This window comes from Abramis brama, assembly GCF_963993115.1.
Source record: "Abramis brama genome assembly, chromosome: 14".
In the NCBI taxonomy this organism is placed as follows: domain Eukaryota; kingdom Metazoa; phylum Chordata; class Actinopteri; order Cypriniformes; family Leuciscidae; genus Abramis; species Abramis brama.
Window position 1 is genome coordinate 34,693,289 of NC_139976.1, and position 22,171 is coordinate 34,715,459.

The window sequence follows — 22,171 nt, forward strand, 5'->3', positions numbered from 1 at the left end:
TCAAACCTCAACCACAACACTTGTGCATATTCAAACAGTGCACATGAAATTGTATTAAACCTTCACTTAATGCTTTCGTTTTCTACCATAAACAAAGTCATAATTATCCAAACGCATAATTTGCTACATTTTAAAGCTAATATGATTAAATATCTTGACGGAAGTTTTGGGAGCTGCTTGCACTTGTTGCGCAGCTATAACTGTTGCATCAGAAAACTAAGTTTGTGTTTCAAGATCTAATGAGACTCCTTCATAGACAGCATTTTGATGCTTTCTGACTCCGAGGTGCTTAAATATTATGATTTCAACCATGACGTACGAATGCTGCACGCGTCTAAAATAGGCGCGCCAAAAAGTGCACAACGCGCCTGCCCAAAATGCCGTCTATTTAGGCAGCTCACTAGGATTTGACACGCAGCCGGTAAACTTTAGAGAAGTGTTCACAGAAATGATGTGTGGTTGGACATGACAGGCTCAATGACTCTTATGTTTTTCTCACCACAAACCAATTCCGTGCGAGTGTTAGTGCTTGTTCGTTGGCTGGTGTTAATGTAGCTTCACACTGCGCGTCTTCCTCATTTAAACGCCGGACATATGAGCATCACGAACTAAACAAATGCGAACTCCGTCTGTCAGTCACCATATAACTTCCTTTAAAGAACTTAACTTACAAAAAGGACATGTGCTTGTAATGGTCTGAATGTTGTGAAGAAATATTCGCAATCAAATCAAACTTCGAAGGAGCTTCATTGATCTGTCAGCACTTCGTAATCTTTCACTTAATCGGCTATGGATGCGCCTGATTCCTCGGTGAACCGCATTGGTCGCACTATTTGGACTGTTTGGGTGAGTAAATGCAGTACCCTTGTACAATCAACGAGTGTCACTGACTGAGTTGTGAATAATGATGACTAATCTGTGTGATTACGATCAGTTTGTAATGTATAGAATGCTTAGTCTGTATGTATCAAACAATTCTATATATTTGTATCTTAATGAGTCAAATTTGTTTTAATGTTTTGCTGATTTAGGGTTATCTGTCAGGGGCTGTTGCAAAATATCTGAGACCGGAAGTCGCAGATGTAGGAAACCAAAGATCAGATGAGATTGACTTGAGTGCAGCAAAAAAGATTAACAGAGAAGTAAAGGCAAATAGTAGTGAGAAGGAAGAGAATAAATCAAATTATAATGACAAAAGCACAGGGGAGGTCAAGTGTTCCCTGCCTGAAGTCCGAGTGCAAGTGGCCTCGGTACAGTGGCAAAACACTGATGTGGTCAAAGACGACAAGAATGATGAACTTCATGTTGACACTGCAAGAAAACAAACTTACCATTGTGCAATGTGGTCAGCTGAGACCGATCATGAAGGGAGCATTTCAGGTGATTCAGAAAGCAGAGGATGCAAGAGTGGCATGCATGTTGAGAAAGAAGCAGTTTCATCCAATGAGGGTCAGGCTGAAAGAGAATATGCAAACCGTAAGGACAGTGAAATTGTTCAGGAGTTGGATGAAACTAGGCGGATTGAACAAAAGGATGGTAACAATGAAGAATATGATCAGAAATATGAGGATGAAAAGTGTTCAAAAAAGAGAGAAGATCCAGATAGTGCAGATGTAACTTTCCGATCTGAGCTTTATAGACAAGATCTAGAACAGGAAAAGGAGATGAACATGATGGACCATGGAGAGACAGAATGCATTGGAGGTTTGAAACATGAAGATTTTATTGATGAAATGGAGAAAAAAACTGTTGGCCTGAAGGATCGGGTGGAAACTGAGATTGATGAAGACCAAGGACCTGAATTACAAGTGCCAGCTGATGCATTTGTCCTTGCAGTGCAAGATTTGCTACCAGAGTTGGAATATTCTGCAGAGGAAGCTGATGGCCTTTCAAAGCCTGAAAGGCTGAAAGTACTGGAAAAATATTATGATGAAATTGCAGAATTCTGTAAAAATGAGGTTGAGGAGATGATTCCAGAAAATAGGGGTGCAACCGAGAGTGAACAAGACACGATTAAATCTGAGTTACAGGAGTCAGCAGAAACACTGCAAAGAGTTTCCAAAGAAAAACATATATTAAACATTGAAACAGAACTGAAAATGACTTCAGTATTGGATGAGTTTTTTGAAACCTTTAATACATCAGAAGACTCCCTGCAGTTAGATTCAAAACAGGATACTCCAGAAAATACTTCAGAAACAGGAACTGGCTTGCCTGTGGCGGCCATAAAAACTGAAGGCATGTTTTCAAATCCGATTGTTTGTGAGTTCCCTGGAGAATTGAGGAAAAGGCCAGAGACTGCTTTGGGATGTTTTGAGGAGATCAAAACTCAAAAAAGTCTTGCAGTAGAGCAAACAGAAAAAGAAACTTTTATCGCATGCTTTGTTGAGCATCCCAAGACACCGAAAGCAGTTGAGGAAGCTGTGGAAATTGAACAAGGCATTGAAACTCCAATCGAATCCTTGAGTGCAACAGAAAGTCAGACACATCAGGAAATAGACGACACCAAGTTCTCTCTTAAAAAACACGTTGAATTAAAAACTGAGCTGATTGTTGAAACAACAGAAATAAAGATCAGTTCCGAAGACGAGGAAGCAGAACCATTTGAGACACAAAGTCAATCATCAAACATCAGAAATATCACTTCACAGACACAGGAGCTTCTTGAGTTCACAGAAAGAGAAAGCAAATTATCTCAAGAAACAATGGACACTTTCAGTGAATCACTGGGAAATTCAGGTGTTTCTGAAATCACTGGAACTGCAGAGATACAACATGTTGCAGAGGACCAAACAGATGCCAAACCTGTATTAACAAGGACTTTGAGCCCAGCCCACTTTGCACATCTGCAAGGTGAATCAGAGCAATGCATTGAGGAGCAGGAGACTCTGGACACAGATGTGGCGAAGATCGCTTTACAGTATGTAGAAGAAATAACGAATCAAGTCTTGAAGGAAATGACAGAAATGGAAATGAACTTGGTAAAAGAAACAGAAACTTTGGAAGGACTTTCAACAGAAGAACTTGGTGATGCAGAATATCAAGGACCTGAAGAATGTGAGTCAGTTGGTGCATTTGTTCTGGAAGAAGAAGGGAAGTTATTGGGTGAAACAATGGGAAGTGTAATGGAGGTGGAACCCATAAGCAGGGAAGTTGCTAAACAAAATGAGCAAGATATTATTTCACAAGAGTGTGAAACAAGTGAAGCTGATCAACAAACTCATCTTTGTGCTGGGACCGATCATGGAGGGAGCAGTTCATGTGACACAGAAAGCGACACACATGTTGAGAATGAAGCAGTTTCATCCAATGAGGGTCAGAATGAAAGAGTACATGCAAACAGTGAATGGAAGGAGAGTGAAACAGCACTAGAGTTGGATAAAACTGGGCAGATTGAACAAAAAGATGATAACGATGAAGAATGTGATCAGAATCATGAGGATGAAAAGTGTGAAATGAAGAGCGAAGATCCAGATAACGCAGAAGTAGTTGTCCAATCTGAGCTTTATGGACAAGATGTAGAACAGGGAAAGCAGATGAACATGATGGACCATGGAGAGACAGAAAGCAGTGGAGGTTTTAGACATGCAGGTGAACATCTTGTTGGTGAAAAGGAGAAAAATATTGTTGACCCGAATGATCACGAGAAAACTGAGATTGATGAAGACCAAGGACCTGAATTACAAGTGCAAGCTGATGCATTTGTACTTGAAGAAGGAAGGAAGTTATTAGGTGAGACAATGGAGGTGGAAAATGCAAGTCGTGAAGTTGTTAAACAAATCCAGCTACAAAGTTCACCAGAGTGTGAAACAACTGAAGCTGATAAACAAACTTATCTTTGTGCTGGGACAGATCATGGAGGGAGCAGTTCATGTGACACAGAAAGCGACACACATGTTGAGAATGAAGCAGTTTCATCCAATGAGGGTCAGACTGAAAGGGTACATGCAAACAGTGAGTTTAAGGAGAGTGAAACAGCACTAGAGTTAGATAAAACTGGGCAGATTGAACAAAAAGATGATAACGACAAAGAATGTGATCAGAATCATGAGGATGAAAAGTGTGAAATGAAGAGCGAAGATCCAGATAACGCAGAACAGGGAAAGCAGATGAACATGATGGACCATGGAGAGACAGAAAGCAGTGGAGGTTTTAGATATGCAGCTGAACATTTTATTGATGAAAAGGAGAAAAATATTGTTGACCAGATTGATCACAAGAAAACTGAGATTGATGAAGACCAAGGACCTGAATTACAAGTGCAAGCTGATGCATTTGTACTTGAAGAAGGAAGGAAGTTATTAGGTGAGACAATGGAGGTGGAAAATGCAAGTCTTGAAGTTGTTAAACAAATCCAGCTACCAAGTTCACCAGAGTGTGAAACAACTGAAGGTGATGGACGTCATGATCAGATACAGAAAGCCATTGCTGGAGAAACAGAGTCGAGCTGTCATGAAGACTTCATGGAAATCAGCAGACCTGGGATGAAAAGAGGATTCGATAGCGTGAGCAAAGATGTGAAGATAGAAGGAACATTTGATTTGGATCTACAGGTAATATTAAATATTTTGAGTAAAAGCTCTACTTTTATATTCAAGTTCATTTGTCTAGTGCTTTTCACAATACTTTTTGTTTCAATGCATGTTTTCAATGTTACAATCAGGAAGTATTCAGTTATCAGTCATAATAGTAATGTTCATATGGCAGTTATATACAGCTATAAGATAATACAAGTTATGTGGTTAGTAAACATCATCTATTCAGTTAAGCAGACATAAAGATTACTGCATTTATATTATAGAAATTTAAGTGTGATCCTACATCAATAAAGTTAAACCTCTCATGACTTTTTATCCACAGGCATTTGAGGACTCATCTTTGGACTTTACCGTTCAGAAGTCTAGAATTGCTGTGAAGAATCCCCTAGTTCGGCCACCCAAAGACCCCAGAAAGCTCCTTTACAAGATCTCCGTCGAACCGCTTCTCCTAAAGCCTCCACCATGTGAAGTCTCTGTTCCAAGTAAAGGGGGGATTGGATTTAAACTCCCAGGTATTTACCTCAATAAAACCTTCATGAGAAGTGCATTACAATTTTATCAGTGCATTAAATCAGTCCATTATATATTTTTAGGACTGGGCGCAGGGCTGCCGGCTCTGAGAAAAACTGAATTTGGGAAGCAAGTGAGAGAAGGAGAAGCGGAGCGCACACTACATCCACAGGTACACAACATACTGTAGGATCTAAGCACAGTATTACACTCAAAAATATTTAGGCCTATATTTAAGATTTATGTATTTGAATTGCATATAAAATTTCTGCCCAAATTTCTGCCCATTTGGATTGCACAGTTTTTTGTTTGTTTTTTTTGGAATATTTTTATTGAAATTTTTCCTTTTTTTTTCAACAGAACAAACAAAGCATACAAAAAAAAAAAGAAAAAAAAAAGAACAACAGTTCAGGCAGACCTTAAATGCACAATTCTCAAATCAATTATTGATCAAATAAATAGGTTACAAGGGAAGATACATCAACACTCACAGGATTACACAGTTTTTAACATAAAGTGAGAAACTTAATGTGATGCATATTTGGCAGTCGTAGATAAATGAAACAAGTAAAAAACAGCAAGATTTCTGCATGCAAAAACAATGATGGCATAGTTTATTATCTATTTGCATCTATTTGATTTTATTTAAATGATACAATTTTCAAAATGTATTCATTCAAATTATTCAGTTAAAAAGTATGAACATGGGTAAAATATGGCTAGCTGTGGAACAAGCAACATTTAGTTAGTTAAAATGTATGAGATTGAAAGAAATTGGATTTATTGATGATAAATATGTAAACCTGGTTATTGTGTATTTGAAACACATTTAATTTATTAGTACTACTCATAGGCGTCGATTTCGGTGGGGACGGTGCGTACCCAACAGATTTCGTCATGAGTCATTTTGTACCCACCACTTTTAACTTAACGTCCATAATGATTGGACTTTGGGTTAGATTTTTTTATAGTTTTTCAGTGGTTATGAGGAGCAATATGAGAGAGAAATTTGGTGATCGTTGTTTAGGTACATTAAACCACGTTAAGCTTTTTTCCTAATGAAGCAGAAACGCTTAATGTCACATTACGTCCATAATTTGACTTTTGGTTCGATTTTTTTTTTTTTTTTTTACCGTTTTCAGTGGTTATGAGGAGCAATATGAGAGAGAAATTTGGGGATCATTGTTTAGGTACATTAAACCACGTCATGTCATATTGTCAACATGGTACTTATGAAGCAGAATAGTGGGTCATAGTCTAATGCTTTTTGAAAACTCAAGGCTTTCTTCTTCATAAAACGAGTCGGACATCATCACATTTTTATTTATTTACATTAGTAAGCTACAGGACATCGTCTTTCAAAACATGACCTGCGCGAAAGAGGGGAAAAAAATGAATGCGTCTCTGTCCCCAGCACATTTCAAACCAAACTGAGTGTGTAAAAATTTACTACTACAGAAATCTTACCCGTTTCATGTATGACTGACAAATATGTGTCATATTAAGTTTATTAGTTTGTTATTTGTATTGTGCATTACATTTTTATCCAAATGAGTGGACATTTTATATACAATTCAATTGCATAAATCTTAAATTTAGGCCTAAAATGTTTGTATCCAGGTGGTTATTATAGGCGTTGATGTTTAGTATTATAACTGTGTCTTTCTCAGCAAAAGTCAGTTGCAGTAACGGAGGACTCTGTCAAACAAGAGCAGGCACCAGCTAAACCCAAATGGACACCCCCGAAGCTTCCTGGGTATGGCCTGAAATATCAATCTGAATTCTTAATTTAATTTAATTTTGTTCACAAATAAAGAACTAACGTTTTTTTCTTTATTTTGTTTTGTGCAGCATGGGGAGTCCCTTGATGATGGCGGAACTCAAAAACAAACTCAAAAAGCCTGTTAAGGAGTGATACATTTCATTACATCATGATTTTCAAAGGCATCCTTCATCTATTCTTTATTTGTCAGCTGTTGTCCTATTCAAGCACTATGCAGCCTGGTAATTATTGTATGAAATGATTCTATTGCACAAGTACGCAGCTGTTGCACGTTTCATTTTACTTCATTTATTTTATTTATCAACCGTTTAACTGAGCTTGTAAGTCTTTATTTGTGTCTGTATTTATTTATATTGGAAGAAAAACAAGTATGAGGAAAAAATGTTGTAAGCATAAAAAAAAAATTTAAAAAAAATGCACTTTTTCATTTCAGCATTTAGTTTCTGTGACAGTATTACAAAAAATGTCAGCCCTCATAATCAGGTGAGAGTAGAGAGCCTCTGCCGGTCACGAATATCTGTTTGCCACTAGAGGACAGAGGAGAGCCGCTGGTTATTCATCACAACGCCACTAGAGGGCAGAAGAGACCATTTAAATATTTTAATTTAAAGTACTTACTTAATTTGCATGATTGTGTTTACATGCAGTATTACCAAAGCATTATACACAAAAAAAATAATAAAAAAAATAACAAAGGGACAAAATGTACAATATAACAAATAACAATAAAAATAGTACTAGAATAAGGTGAAAAGTAATTCATAAAATAAGATTTAAAAAATCTCTCTCTCTATATATATATATATGTGTGTGTGTGTGGAATAATAAAAACATGAAGAAAAAAATGCTTTAATATGTGTACAGTTATGGTCTTTGATTATATTGATCAAGGCAGAAGTTGTTTTTTGGAATGAAAGTCTCTGGCTGTTATATACATCACGCCGCCACTAGAGGGCAGCAGAGAGTCATTGGATTCAGTTGTGATATTGATAAACTTTGTACATTTTGTGATCTACATGCATAAACATTTTTTACTTATTTTGGAGTTGTCCTTATTCAAACAGATTTCTGCTCATTTGTTAGAGATCATATCATGCCCAGCTTTCAACTTTGTTTTGAAAATGTTTTATTTGGCTTCTTTTTTTTCTTTTCTTTTTTTACTTATGACATGTCTGTCCAGAAGAAATATTATTTGATTAATTTGTTACTTCGGATGGCAAAATTTAGTTGACATAAATGTAAGTATGGTGGTCATAAACCACTATTTTTAATTTTGAAATCAGAAGTTTAGCAATACCTCAAACACTATTTATAATCTGAAAAACAAGAAAGCTCAATGTTGTAATCTAAGTTTTTTTTTTATTGTATTTTTTTTTTTATTGTCTTTATATACCACCTGACTATTGTTAAAGCAACACTATGTATCTTTTCAACCTTCATAATATATTTCCAAGACCCTTGTGATGGTACATCGACTTACAATAGGTTGAATATTGTCATAGCCTGACGGGGTCTGTATCGCTTTTACTGGCACTACGTAACTTCGGGGTTCGGGTAGTAACCCGAGCACAAAAAGAACTACAAAATTCGACTGCTTTACGGCATACGTCACTTCCCCCACCACTTCCTCAAATTTGGACGTGAGCGTTTACGGTCTATGGACGTGAGAGGCCAACCAGCGTTTGTTTTCGGCTTTCGTGCGTATGTTTTTGTCATGGGGGCTGTTGTGTTTAGACCTGGCCACTTCATGCGTTTTCTCAGATGGGATAGCTATCCGATCGTGAAAAGACCAGGTGTAAATGTCCTCCGAAACGCATTCAAGACGGATTTGAATCCGATCGCTCAAACCACTTCAGGAGGAGGTCTGAGACGCATTCCAGACGAAACTGGACAAGTGTGCATCTGGTTGTTGAAACCACATATGTAAATTGTACTCCTCCCAAAAATGTTTAAAATAAATAAATAAAAAAACGTGTGAGAGCGTGTTATAGTCTATATGTTATTGCCAGATATGACGACGCTACTGGAACACGCATTACCGCAACTGAGCATATTCATCAAGACAACGTGCAAACTATCGCAAATCAAAGTGAAAGTAAGTCGCAGACGCTTATCACACAATCATCATCATTAAAAGTAAAGAAACTAAATGATCTTACCAGGGCTGTTACTGCTCTCTCTTATTGCTGTCTTTGATTTTGAAATTTTAGCTGATGATCAATAAAATGCAGCTCATATCTGTTGCTTTCGGTGACTGTTCTAATTATCATTTTCAAGTTTCGAAGTTTCATTTTCATCCAATAGTGTGAGTGCTAAGTCTGCAGACAAATCGATAATATTACTGAATATTAAGTGTCTTTAAACCCCAGTCATGTTATCAGTCATAATTTAAAATAATAAATGGATTACGTGGAGTTTTAATATTGTAATAATTACATGTACTTACCGTGCATTTCCATTTTGGCCTCCCGGACTCAAACCAAACAGCCCAAAAGTAAAACCTCATTTCGCAAAAACACATTTATGTGACCAGGTGTAAATGGAATCGTTTTGATAAATCAGAAATCCGATCTGAGAAAACGCATGAAGTGGCCAGTAAATAAATCTCTTATTTGTAAACTTGTTTGCATTCTATGTTGTATGTTGTTGCGCTTGCTTGTAGTATGTCATTTTTTTACATGCTGTTCATTCATTTATTGCTGATAATTAGACCAGTCCAATAATTTCCACATATGTCTAGCTAGCTTTCGATTATCAGAGCTGTTAACAGACTTGCTAACAAACACTCGTTTCTCTTACATGTTTTTTGCGTTATGTTTTATTGCCTAGCTTGCCTCACAAACTAGTTTGGAGGGGTATTTACGACAGTGCAAGTATTCCACAGCGACTCTAGGGGTCGCTGTTTGACAAAAACACAATTTCTCCACAGTGTGCCTTTAAATGTTGAAAGCTCTAATAAGAAGAAGAGTCATTGGCTGTCATAAACAGTAGTATGTCAGTGTGCCACCAGAGGGCAGCAGAGAGATATTGATTAGCTGCCATATATCACTCTGCCACTAGAGCGCAGCAGCTCTCTTTAGCTGTAATATATGTAAGTACGCCACTAGAGCGCAGCAGAGAGTCATTAGCTGTAATATATGTAAGTACGCCACTAGAGCGCAGCAGAGAGTCATTAGCTGTAATATATGTAAGTACGCCACTAGGAGGCAGCAGAGAGTCATTAGCTGTAATCATGATGTCTATGGCTGTAATATATGTAAGCACGCCACTAGAGCGCAGCAGAGAGTCATTAGCTGTAATATATGTAAGTACGCCACTAGAGCGCAGCAGAGAGTCATTAGCTGTAATATATGTAAGTACGCCACTAGGAGGCAGCAGAGAGTCATTAGCTGTAATCATGATGTCTATGGCTGTAATATATGTAAGCACGCCACTAGAGCGCAGCAGAGAGTCATTAGCTGTAATATATGTAAGTACGCCACTAGAGCGCAGCAGAGAGTCATTAGCTGTAATATATGTAAGTACGCCACTAGGAGGCAGCAGAGAGTCATTAGCTGTAATCATGATGTCTATGGCTGTAATATATGTAAGCACGCCACTAGAGCGCAGCAGAGAGTCATTAGCTGTAATATATGTAAGCACGCCACTAGAGCGCAGCAGAGAGTCATTAGCTGTAATATATGTAAGTACGCCACTAGAGCACAGCAGAGAGTCATTAGCTGTAATAGATGTAAGCACGCCACTAGAGCGCAGCAGAGAGTCATTAGCTGTAATAGATGTAAGCACGCCACTAGAGCGCAGCAGAGAGTCATTAGCTGTAATATATGTAAGTACGCCACTAGGAGCAGCAGACGTCACATATGTGTGGCTTTCCAAAAGGGAGGCGCTTGACGCCGGGTGGTGGAAGAAAAAGACCGACGAGCCGGGTGGAAGCCCTAAAAAGCGAACTGACGTTATATTCCTTTGATTGCTCTATTTTTTACAGGTCTGTTCGGAGTGATTAAAGGTAGGTCCCACTCGTATATTTCTTGAAGTCTGTTGTGGTTTAAGCGGTAAAGAAGCATAAGTTGGCCGTATATTTGAGCAGATGTCTAGGCTGATGAGCTCATTTTCTCAGGCCTTTAACTTTAACGTTAGCTGCTCAGGCTAGTTAGCTCAGCTAATTCCGGATTGATTCGCCTGCTGCTGGAAATTGAGGTCGAGTTTGACATTAGAACATCGTGATGACTAATAATTATCGGTGGTGTGTTTATCATATTTGTCTAGAAGTTATTTAATTAATCAGAGTTTTCAGGAAAGTTGTGCCAGTCTAATTCACCGTCACATTGGGTAAGCGAACCAAGCCAAGTAGTTATTACATGTTATGTAAGTTAGACCCTATAATAATTTTGTCAACGTATAGGAAGAGAAAGGCTTTAGATTTTTAAAATGATGTTTCTGCTTTTATTTTAAACAGAGCTGTGGTAACGCTCGGCTAAATTAGAAACCAAATTGAACTGTCATCCTATTGTGATTTGAATTTAACGTTACCCGTTTTAGATTAGTTTTACTCGTTTGACTTTTAAATTAAGGTCGTGTATGACTGTGAAATGAGAACTTGTTTAACTTGAGTTGTGCTGCATAGTCAGCAGGTTCTTTACCAAAGGCCATTGACCTCATTCACTAATAATTGTTCCTCTCATGTCGTTGTTCATTACGATGATTACGACCATACAATATTCAGATTTTACATCCTCATTAAACATTTGTGACTGTTTTCAGAAAGCCCAAAATGATTGTAAACAGCGTTGCGTTGGCCTCTCTTCTTCATGACGTCATATTGTGACGTAATTTGCGTTGACTATAGTTTTTACTCGCGGTTAGAAGCCAATTAAAGCTAAAACAAGTGTGCAATTTCTGCGTCACTACTATCACCATAAAATAACTAGACAGGTTTTCAAACAGTACCCCGTTTGCTATTGGTCGAACAAACAAGTTAGTCCCGCCTCCAACGCACGCGATTGGTTTAAGCAATAGATCGCAACAGTTAAAATGTGAGCTACGAGTTTGTTAACCAATGGTGTAGCTTGTGTCAGTGGGCATTATTTCAACATGGGTTTTTTTAATAATATTTTTTTGACAGCAGAATTAAATCCCACCCTCGGACATAAATCCCTTAATCAACCAATAGGCTATTTATTAGAAAAATGACGAGCACAATGGTTAGAATGTCAAAATTAATTGAAATTATTTAAAATAAATTCTGTGGTTGGGAAAAGATGTCAAGACACGACTAAGGTGTGGGATAGGTCATACTCCACTGACCCATTGGCATTTATTGAAGGATGAAGAAGCACCAAGACTGTAGTTAGTACCAGCAACTTGTCTATAAAACGTATACTTTTGGACCGCCCAATTTTTAATGTTATGAGACGCCGCTTTTTATCAGGACAAACTTTTAAGGACATGTTTATGGATCCAGAAAAACTTTTAGGCTACAATTTTTTGCACAAGTACATCTAAAAGAATATTTTATAGAATTGTACGTACTTATGTTTGTTTGTTTTTTGTCTTAGTTGAATTTTATAAAATGTTTGTTTTCAGTATGCTGTATATATGACATTATGTTGTTAAATGTTTAATATGTAATGTAATAGCCGGTGATGCTGATATGGCAATAAACTCAAATACTACTACATGACAGTAGCCTGGGAAAACCCAGACAAACTTAGATTTGCTCTGCAAGTAGTCTGGCAAAGAGCCCATTCAAGCCGATTTCTAATCCGTCCAAATCGAGGCACCAATCAGAAATGTTGAGGCGGGCTTTACACGATGACGATCGCTCTGATTGGTTTTAGGTCTATCCAATTGCGCCCAGAGGCATTTGAGCGGCGTCCGTTGGTGACACCCCTTTTGGAAATGAGTTATTAATGAAGCTTTGCCAGACCATAACTCAGTTACTACTGAGAATGGTCTGGTTTTAACCAGGCTAACATGACAGCAGAATTTCTGGTAAAAACTACATTACCCATGATTCTGAAAAAAAAAAAAAAAAGTTTCAATATAGCCTACACAACCATCATCTTTAAGGGCCCGTCCACACGGAGACGCGTTTCGCTGTATACGTATACATTTTTTATCGTATTGGCGTTTCGTCCACACGGATCCGGCGTTTTCGGAGACTGAAACCGCTATTTTTTGAAACCGGGTCCCAAGGTGGATAAATCTGAAAACGCCGCCCTTGCGTTTTCGTGTGTACGGCCAATCCGTACATTTTGTGAAACGATGATGTCATCACCCCACGTGTCGACTAGTCAGACACCGCACGTAACAGCAACAACTGCCGACGATATTCTTGTATAAAAATATACTATAATGCTGCAGAAGAAGCTATAGCCTACTGAGCCTATTTTATTCTTTTATTTATTTACATATAGCTATTCTCATTTTACTTATTTATTTCTATTTTCTTCATTATATGGTGCTGGTCTGTTGTCTGATTAAGACGATCGTTGGGAATTATTCAAAAAACGCACTAACCAGCAAAACATTCCACTCCGACATTAAATTTATCTGTAGGCCTATTTGTAGCCATTAAAGAAAATGTATTTAGTTTCATATTTATGCTTAAATAATGTTATTTTTTAATTTCATCAATGTTGAAAAGTGAACGAGTAATCATAAGATATATCGGGAGACATAGGCCTAATTTTGACCCCATTAAGTTTCGTTTTGTATAAAGCCTTTCTTTAAAGTGAATTTCGTTTTGTATAAATTGTATCTTAATTTTAATCCATGTTTCATCAACGAATTGCCTGGATTTAATAGCAAATAGCAGACAATCAAGACATGGACGTGCCGGCGCCATATGTCTTGCATTGCTCGTGAACTGGACTTGCTGTATAAATGAACCGAAACTCAGAAATATATATATATATATATATATATATATATATATATATATATATATATAGGCCTATTTAGAAAGCTTGAAATAACTTTTAAACAACATAGAACAAAAATTCAAAATGAAAAGAAAGTTAAGAAACATATAGCTATGTAGGCTAATCCGTATCAAGTGTGCATTTCTCTAAATGTCACGGTCATAATACTGCGAAGGTGGCGAGTCAGCATCGTCAACTTCATCTTTGCAGCCACACAGAAAACACTAGTTTATTAATAAACAATTAAAATATCTCCTTGCTATTTTTGACACATTCATATTTGATTACTTTTGCCGGTTCTTTGTGCAAGCTTTATGCGTCCGCTATATGTCATATTGCGTCCGTTCATATTGTTCAATATTTTCAATATAAGTTATAGGTAAAAAAAAGACCTATAAAAGAAAAGAAGCAGCTACTGTGCCTAATATTATTGTATACAGTGCGCACGGTTTATCCATAGGGTTTATGCCATTGAAAGTAGGCTATAAGAAAGATTTATGCCTTATGTGCGTGCTTCTTCTCCGCGTTTTTTGCCATCTCACCGTTTTGAGTCGGTTTCAGTGGTTTCGTGTGTACGCAGATATTTCTTGAGACGACACTGTGTTTACGGATTTTTTTTTTGAACGAGGAAAAAAAAACATCGGATAGGGAAAGCTCTGGCTTCGTGTGGATGTGGCCTAAATCAATAGTTTTATATTTCTCCATCCTTCAATTGTCATTTGCCATGCTTCATGGTATTGTAGTTCTTTCCCCTCATTAAATACATTAAGTTCACAGAATTGCACCTTTGTCTTTTTGTCCAATTTTCAAAAAAAATTATTATTTTTTTGCTTCAAATTAAAGTTTATAATGTTGAGATCCTCCGCTGGTTGGTTTGGTTCATGGCTTACAACTCTTAAAACTTTTAAAATGAATACTTCTGAAACCAAGCCCATTGAAAAAGCTTCTAGGGCTGATTTAATATTTTAAAATTGTCACAGATCTACACGATTTTTGAATTAACTTCATCACTACATCAGTCTTTTCATCACTGGAATAAGAGAAATATATATAGTATGGTTAAATTGACCGTATTAAAATAGTTTTTCCTGTTCTCTTTTCTTTACTCCTTACAGGTTGTTGTGCCCAGATTGGTCCCGCCACCTCTCCACGTCTCTTCATCTGGTGTGTGTGTGTGTGTGTGTGTGTGTCTGTTTGCATGTGTCTGTGTTTGGATTGCACAGAGAGACACTGTTAGTCCTACAGTAGCTGTATTCACGGGTTTCGTGTGAGGGGGAAACAGCTAGACGGTCTCGGCGATCCACCATGGGTGACATGAGTGATCTGGACAGACAGATCGACCAGCTGAGGAGGTGTGAGCTCATCAAGGAAAATGAGGTCAAAGCCCTGTGTGCCAAAGCCAGGTGATTACAACCAATAGAAAACAAATCAGTCGCTTTAAAAAGCATTTTAATGTTGATCATATGCTCATACAACACCGATGTGTGTGTGTTCCAGAGAGATTCTTGTAGAAGAGAGTAACGTACAGAGGGTGGACTCGCCTGTAACAGTAAGTATTCTGTAGTTCTCAAGCTTTCTTCTGCAAAACTCAAAAGAAGATATTTAGAGTAATGTTAGTAACCTAACCGTTTTGGTGACTTCCACAAAACAAACACAGAGATATTTCTCAAAGTATCTTCTTTAATGTTTCGCACAAGAAAGCAAGTCATTTCTTCAAGATTAAAAATGGTTTGATCATGTAAATGAGAAGTAAAAAGCGCTTTCTTCTCTTCAGGTGTGTGGTGACATCCATGGGCAGTTTTATGACCTGAAAGAATTGTTTAGGGTAAGTTATTTTTCATGGAAAGTAAATGCAAACTGGTAAAGCGGTGCATGGAAAGGATTTCTTATATAATGAGCAGTGCTTCACAGCGAATGTCAAGTCAGTATTATTTGCAGAGCGCTTTGGCAATTCACATTATTTGAAAGCAGCTTTACAGAAAATCCTGGTGTTATTGTTTATAATGAGTTGTGTTGATTTAGCAGATTAGAGTTGGGTGATTAATATAGTTCTAAAGTTCCATATTCCAGTCCTCAAGTCTCCCTGCTCTGCACAGTTTGTATGTCTCTCTTATCTGACAGATCATCAGCTTGTTAGACGAGAGCTCTGTGAACCGGGTGCGTTCCAATTGACAGGGTCCCTATGAAGTGTTCACTGCTCCCTGAGCACGATATATCTGTTAAAGTTCACGTCACTTGACAAAAGGCGTTATTCGCAACGCCCTGCAATGTCATCAAACACCGACGAAACTCAAGTCATGCAACTATGGCTGCGTCCAAATCTTTAAAATGCTTCTGAGGATGCATTCCAAGGTCGCAAGGCTTCAAGACGTGTCTGAATCCAGTGTTAGCTACTCGTCCTGCCTCCTGAGATACCTTCATCTGATGGATTTTTGAAGGCAGCAGAGATGTATCCTTCGCTGTCTTTGATATCCCACAATCCTGTGTGTTCCGTTCTGTGACGGTTGAGCTAGAAAAATAAAGATGGCGTCTGAAAGTTGCGATTTGTGTGTAATTGTACGTTTTAGACCAACGTTTTCCACTAATGATCTCATTAAATATTAATTATTAAATATTTGCTTAGTTTTCATCAAAGCTCACTCTATTTTGCGCTAGATCATTAAACCGTTACGCTGCCTCAGAAGTCTGTCCAAAATCAGTTTCGTGAGGCACCTCTGTGTGCAAACGCGTTTCCACCGAAATTACCCGGAACAATTTGTCCCAGGACCTTTTTTCCCCCAGACCTGTTGCTGTCTGTGTTTCCACCGCGGTCTAAAGTACCGAAGATTAGGCAAATATTCCGGTGACGTAGGACTGTGTGCTACTTTACAGTTCCCGCTGGATTTCGTCCTCTGAATTTAAGCTTAATAAAGCCTGAACCTCGTCGTCGGTCCATCGGTCGTATTTTTTAAACTCCATTGTTGATTTGAATGGCAAACCACGGTAACTGCAGGCACCGCAACAGATGAAATGCTGCGTGGACTCAACCAATCAAAATGCGGCATGAACTCAACCAATCAGCATGTTCAGTGCCCAAGTCCCACCCCTGAAAGCTCCTGAACTTTGAAAAAGTACTACCTCACAAGCAGGGACTTTCGTTGGGGGAAATATTTACCCAGAATTCATTTAGACCCTGATTCCTGCAGTGGCAACACACTGAGTCCCACCCCAAAGTCCCTAGTTCCTGAGGAAAGTTCCTGCGGTGGAAACGCGGCTGAAGTCATTGCCTGATTAGGCAGCGAGATGCAGGCTGAGGCGCGTAGCATTTCTTTACAAAGGGACAGCGCCAACTACTGGCCTGGCAGCAAAATACAGCGGTTGTAGTTGTTTTCTCGGATCTGTGAGAACAGGTACCCTGGTAATCCAGAGTTCTCGCGAGAGCACAAGTTGAATTTGCTCAGCGAGTTACTCTGGTGTCGAGTAATGATGCTCATTAAATATGCCTTTGTATCAGAGCTGCACCAATCACATCCGGTTATCTGATATAGGCGGGCCAGAGGCGAGCTAAACAGAAGACGACAGCGCTGTGACGTCGAAGTCATTAGTAAACATTGCAAGATGGCTATGGATGAACAACAGTTGTTTGAAACGGCTTTGGCCGCTACAATGAACGAGTTAGACTTGGCTTTTTATCTAAAAGAGGAACAGAAGACGCAGCTTGAATCGTTCCTTTGCAAGAAGGGCGTTTTTGCTGTTTTGCCGACCGGATACGGCAAGAGTCTAATCTACCAGTTAGCTCCGCTGGTAGCTAAGCGTATGGGGTTTATTGTTGTGATTGGTCGTAGTGTTATCCAATTGCGTGCAGTGAGATTTTCACATGCATGCTTGGTGCCGCCCCTCGAGCTGGACGATTTTCATTTGTCGACGCCAGACCGTTAATCTTTCAGATTTAGGTCTGGATTTCCAGGCTAGTGAACGGGATCATTTTGACAGCATTGGCAAAAAATACAAAGGACATTTTTTTCAGTTTTTATTACATCGCTGTTGTGTAAATGTACCCTTAGTTGGAATCAAAACAGTGGTGCAGTTATTTACTTAAATACATGCTAGATGTGTTATTGAGCTGCATATTTAGGAAACAAGCATACTGGTTATTTAACTGGAATATACTGACTAATCTATTAGTAATTGATTAATAAATTAGTGTTTAAAAATCTGTTCTCCTTCAGGTGGGAGGCGATGTTCCAGAAACAAACTACCTCTTCATGGGAGATTTTGTGGACAGAGGGTTTTACAGTGTCGAGACCTTTCTGCTGCTTCTTGCCCTCAAGGTACTGTCATTGTGTTATTCATAGGACGTCTGTAATGCAATGTGACGCTTGTCGTTGTTATAACTGGACATAATTAATGTATGGTAATGGCTCCTCGCAGGTGCGTTATCCAGACAGAATCACCCTGATTCGGGGAAATCACGAGTCCAGACAGATCACGCAGGTGTACGGCTTTTACGATGAGTGTTTGAGAAAATACGGCTCGGTCACGGTATGGAGGTACTGCACAGAGATCTTCGACTACCTGTCCCTCTCCGCCATCATTGACGGAAAAGTGAGTCTGTTTGTTTGTTTGTTTGTTAGTTCAACCAAAAAATTTAAATAGAATTGAACTTTTTGGGTAAACTAGCCCTTTATCTCTTGTTTCTTCAACACTGGCCTGACTTGGATTTGTTTTTCAGATCTTCTGTGTACATGGAGGCCTGTCGCCCTCAATCCAGACTCTGGACCAGATCAGAACCATCGACAGGAAACAGGAAGTGCCTCATGACGGGCCCATGTGTGATCTTTTGTGGTCTGATCCTGAAGGTAATTCTGATTTCTGGAATACCGCAGATATCTTCTTCATCATCAGCATCTCATTATATGAACGTATCCCCTGTCTGACTCAGACACCACCGGCTGGGGCGTTAGTCCGCGAGGTGCTGGATATCTGTTCGGCAGTGACGTCGTGGCCCAGTTCAACGCCGCCAACGACATCGACATGATTTGCAGGGCGCACCAGCTTGTCATGGAAGGTTACAAGTGGCACTTCAACGAGACTGTCCTCACTGTGTGGTCCGCTCCGAATTACTGCTACAGGTGTGTGTCACAGCTGCTGAGTTACGAGATGGGTCCATGTAGAAGAAGAAAAGCATAGTCATTGTTATTGGAACTATCGTTATTTTTAGTATCCAAGTTACCATTATAGTGTTTATTGATATTTTTAGTTAGTTTTTTTTTTTAAAGTTTTAGTAATTGTTTTTTGTTTTTGTGTGTTCTTATGTCTTTTTAAAAAAAAGAATTTTCTGGGTTTTTTTAGTACGTCAAGTTAAACTAACTGAAAATGAAAAAGTTTATTTTTTTACTGTATTTAAATGTTAACTTTTATTCTATTGCAAAAAAAAAAGTTTTTAATTCAATCATTTGTTTTATTTTTTTCTAATGTCTTTTTTGCTATAGTTTGATTTGTTTTATTTTATTTATTGACTTTTAGTACATTAGTGAAATCCTTGAAAATAAGTAACGTTTTTGAGTAGGTTTCTATCAGTGTTTTTTGTGGTTTTATTTTTTATTTCAAAAGTTTTTTTTTTTGGTCTTTTTTTTGTTGATGTATGTTTGTACATCAAGTTAAACTAAAGAAGATGAAGTTTGAGTAATGAGTAATGTTATAGCTGATAATAAAACATGTTTTTTATGTTTTATTTCAGTTACAAACAATAAACATAAATTATTTTAAATCTAGTCTACATTAGGGATGCAGCGATTAACTGATTTCACTATTAACCGTGACGGTTAATTAATCGTAAAGGCTCCACTGCACCGTGTGTTTCTGTTGCACAGAACGGAACTGTTGCAACTTGCACAAAACGAAAACAAAGTTGTGCCATGCTTCTCAGAGACACGGAGCCTACTACTGTACACACTCGATTAACTATGGCAGAGGGACCAAACAGTGAAGCTTTATTCCCAAAGAAACGCCTGAAGTCGTCAGTCTATATTCTAGCTGAGCCCCCAGAGTCAGTTTAAGGCGACCCTTATTTTAGAACACACTATTTCCATGCCGAAGCATCATGAAGCCACACGTGTATCGCGTTTGTTTTTCCTTGTTTATTCAAAATATTCACAAACTTGTTTATTATATCATGAATTTATATATTCCGATTGTCAAATTTGTGGAAGTGAATGTTTTATCGTTTAAACACCTTAATAATGTTAGTTGATATAAAGCATGATGAGTTTTCTCCACAATTCAGAGGATCTGACGGATTTACATCATGAAAATTCATCCATTTTTCCCGAAATGCATAACAATAAGTGGCCAGTGAACATGGGAGAAGATTAAACTTTGTTTCATACACAATGTGCATCTGATATGAATAAAACACAACGTCAAATTATAATTGAAAGGATTGCTATTGCAGCTTCCACAGACATCAGTGTTTGGAATTTGAATTAAACTATAAATGTCTTTTCTTTTTTTTTTTTCAATATAGTACTTCATTTAAATCTCTGAAACCTCAATTAAACATTATGTGGCTAAAAACACTGAATAATTGTGTATGAAAAGCACTGAGCGCGTCCGTCTCTGGCTCAGTGCCAGCAAACGTAAGGCTGTAAGAGCGTACCTCTTTGCTGTAAGAGGTATTATTAAGAAAAACAACTAATAATTCACAAAAAATATTATTGGTAATTATTTAACATAACACCTTTTCTTTGTCACAGATGTGGTAATGTGGCGGCAATCTTGGAGCTTGACGAGCACCTGCAGAAAGAATTCATCATATTCGAAGCTGCTCCACAAGAAACAAGAGGCATTCCCTCCAAAAAGCCAGTTGCTGACTACTTCCTGTGAGCTTCCTGTGTCCTTAGGATGCAAGCACTCTCAACAGGAAGTGGTGCCCTGTGTGTACTTGTATTTCTCTTTCTGTTTCCCTTTCCCTGCCCAACTGTCTTAATTGTGCTTCTTTCTTTTTTTTTTCTTTTTTTTTTTACTTTCTCTATAATATTCCGTTTCTTTTTCTACTTTCCATCCACTTTCACATTCTTCAACTTTGCCATCAAGACACACATTGGCATTTTATTCTCACCCACTGCTGTGAAATCTCTTGCTCTCAGACTCGTATGCTGTAGATGTAGACGTTTATTATGTATGTGAATAGCAGTAAGGGAAGGTGGAAGGTGGCGTTTCACGTGTTCCTCAGAAAGCTGCGTTTTGAAACGGCAGGTTAAAACAGGTTGTTGGACATTTTACTTTTGATTCATTTTCTTCCTGTACGTTCTCTTCTCACGCAAGTTGTAAATGTGTAAGAGAATGGGTATGACACATTTCCTGCTTTGATTATAGTTTACAGTTGTCTGTTTTCACCGAGTCATCACAGTTTCACAGCTTTTGAGTTTGGTGAAGGAAACGACTGCAGATGCTGAGCTCCCAACACTGCAGTAAGATATACATATAAATATATATATATGGACATTAACTACACTGGAAAACATGAACACGACACACAAACCAAACTGGATTTAGAAAATTTGCTTTTCCCCTCTTGACTGTTTTCTCTATAGGACTTATTGTTGATTTTTATTTTTAATTTGTGAAAATAAAATGTACTTTTGTATGAATTTAAGATGTGATTTTTCTGTTTTTCCTCATTAATTTGTCAGATGTTCTGCCTGATCAGCTCCTCCACTTATTTCATCCACTCTATCAAATATTTTTCTTATTGAAAATTGGAGTTACACAATGTGTGTAAAAAATAATTAGTTTTAGATCACTTTGGGACACAACTTGAGCAAATGGTGTTAATTTAAAATGGCTTGTTATTCTGCTATTAGTTAATGAACCTTAAAGATGCTATATAGTTTATGCATTTGTGTAGCACATTCAATACTATTTACTTTTAATCAGCAAGGATGCATGAAATTGATTAAAAGTGACAGTAAAGACATTTATAATGTTACTAAAAAGTTATATTTTAAATAAATGCTGTACGTTAAACTTTTGCTGTGTTCACGCCATGTCGTCATTACTGTAATTTCGAGATGACAGCACGTGATGTTCTACTCGGAGCTGTTCACGGACTCGGAATTATATTGCAGCGGTCACGTGGTACAAGTCAGATATATTCTTTCAATCTTTTTTTTTACTATATACTGTAAAACAAAAGGTTTCCACAAATATTAAGCAGCACAACTTTGAAATGTTTCTTGAGCACCATATATATATATAGAATGATAGTATTATAACGATGTCTGAAGGGTCAGGTAATAAAACCATTTAAAAATTTGAAAATAAGAAAATATTTTACCGCGAAATATTCCACGTACCTTCATTAATTCTGAGGAATACATCAGTAGATGGTGAGGTACAGTTTGTGTAGTTCTGCTCCAGGCCACCCGGTGGCGGTC

The 22,171-nt window shown here is 37.9% G+C and overlaps 3 protein-coding genes across 3 annotated transcripts in view; 2 read left to right on the forward strand and 1 right to left on the reverse strand.

The window, feature by feature from the left end:
- Positions 1-22,171, reverse strand: part of LOC311096687 (integrin alpha-X-like) — a 569,425-nt gene that overhangs the window by 144,819 nt on the left and 402,435 nt on the right. The gene's annotated exons all lie outside the window — the stretch shown is intronic.
- Positions 431-7,869, forward strand: LOC311096679 (uncharacterized protein). Its single transcript, XM_084135978.1, has 6 exons — positions 431-846; positions 1,032-4,553; positions 4,861-5,050; positions 5,132-5,220; positions 6,719-6,804; positions 6,900-7,869. The coding sequence occupies exons 1-6, from the start codon at positions 790-792 to the stop codon at positions 6,961-6,963; spliced, it is 4,008 nt and encodes a 1,335-aa protein (XP_083992104.1). The 5' UTR covers positions 431-789; the 3' UTR covers positions 6,964-7,869.
- On the forward strand, positions 10,688-21,390 carry ppp4cb (protein phosphatase 4, catalytic subunit b). Its single transcript, XM_084136035.1, has 9 exons — positions 10,688-10,837; positions 14,870-15,157; positions 15,252-15,303; positions 15,529-15,579; positions 17,963-18,064; positions 18,165-18,338; positions 18,466-18,592; positions 18,676-18,865; positions 20,489-21,390. The coding sequence occupies exons 2-9, from the start codon at positions 15,060-15,062 to the stop codon at positions 20,616-20,618; spliced, it is 924 nt and encodes a 307-aa protein (XP_083992161.1). The 5' UTR covers positions 10,688-10,837; positions 14,870-15,059; the 3' UTR covers positions 20,619-21,390.

Coding starts and splice junctions, on each gene's coding strand:
- LOC311096679 (XM_084135978.1), top strand. CDS start 790: ATGGATGCGCCTGATTCCTCGGTGAACCGCATTGGTCGCACTATTTGG. Junction 847..1,031: donor GCACTATTTGGACTGTTTGG/GTGAGTAAATGC, acceptor TTGCTGATTTAG/GGTTATCTGTCAGGGGCTGT. Junction 5,221..6,718: donor AGCGCACACTACATCCACAG/GTACACAACATA, acceptor TGTCTTTCTCAG/CAAAAGTCAGTTGCAGTAAC.
- ppp4cb (XM_084136035.1), top strand. CDS start 15,060: ATGGGTGACATGAGTGATCTGGACAGACAGATCGACCAGCTGAGGAGG. Junction 15,158..15,251: donor GCCCTGTGTGCCAAAGCCAG/GTGATTACAACC, acceptor TGTGTGTTCCAG/AGAGATTCTTGTAGAAGAGA. Junction 18,866..20,488: donor GCTCCGAATTACTGCTACAG/GTGTGTGTCACA, acceptor TCTTTGTCACAG/ATGTGGTAATGTGGCGGCAA.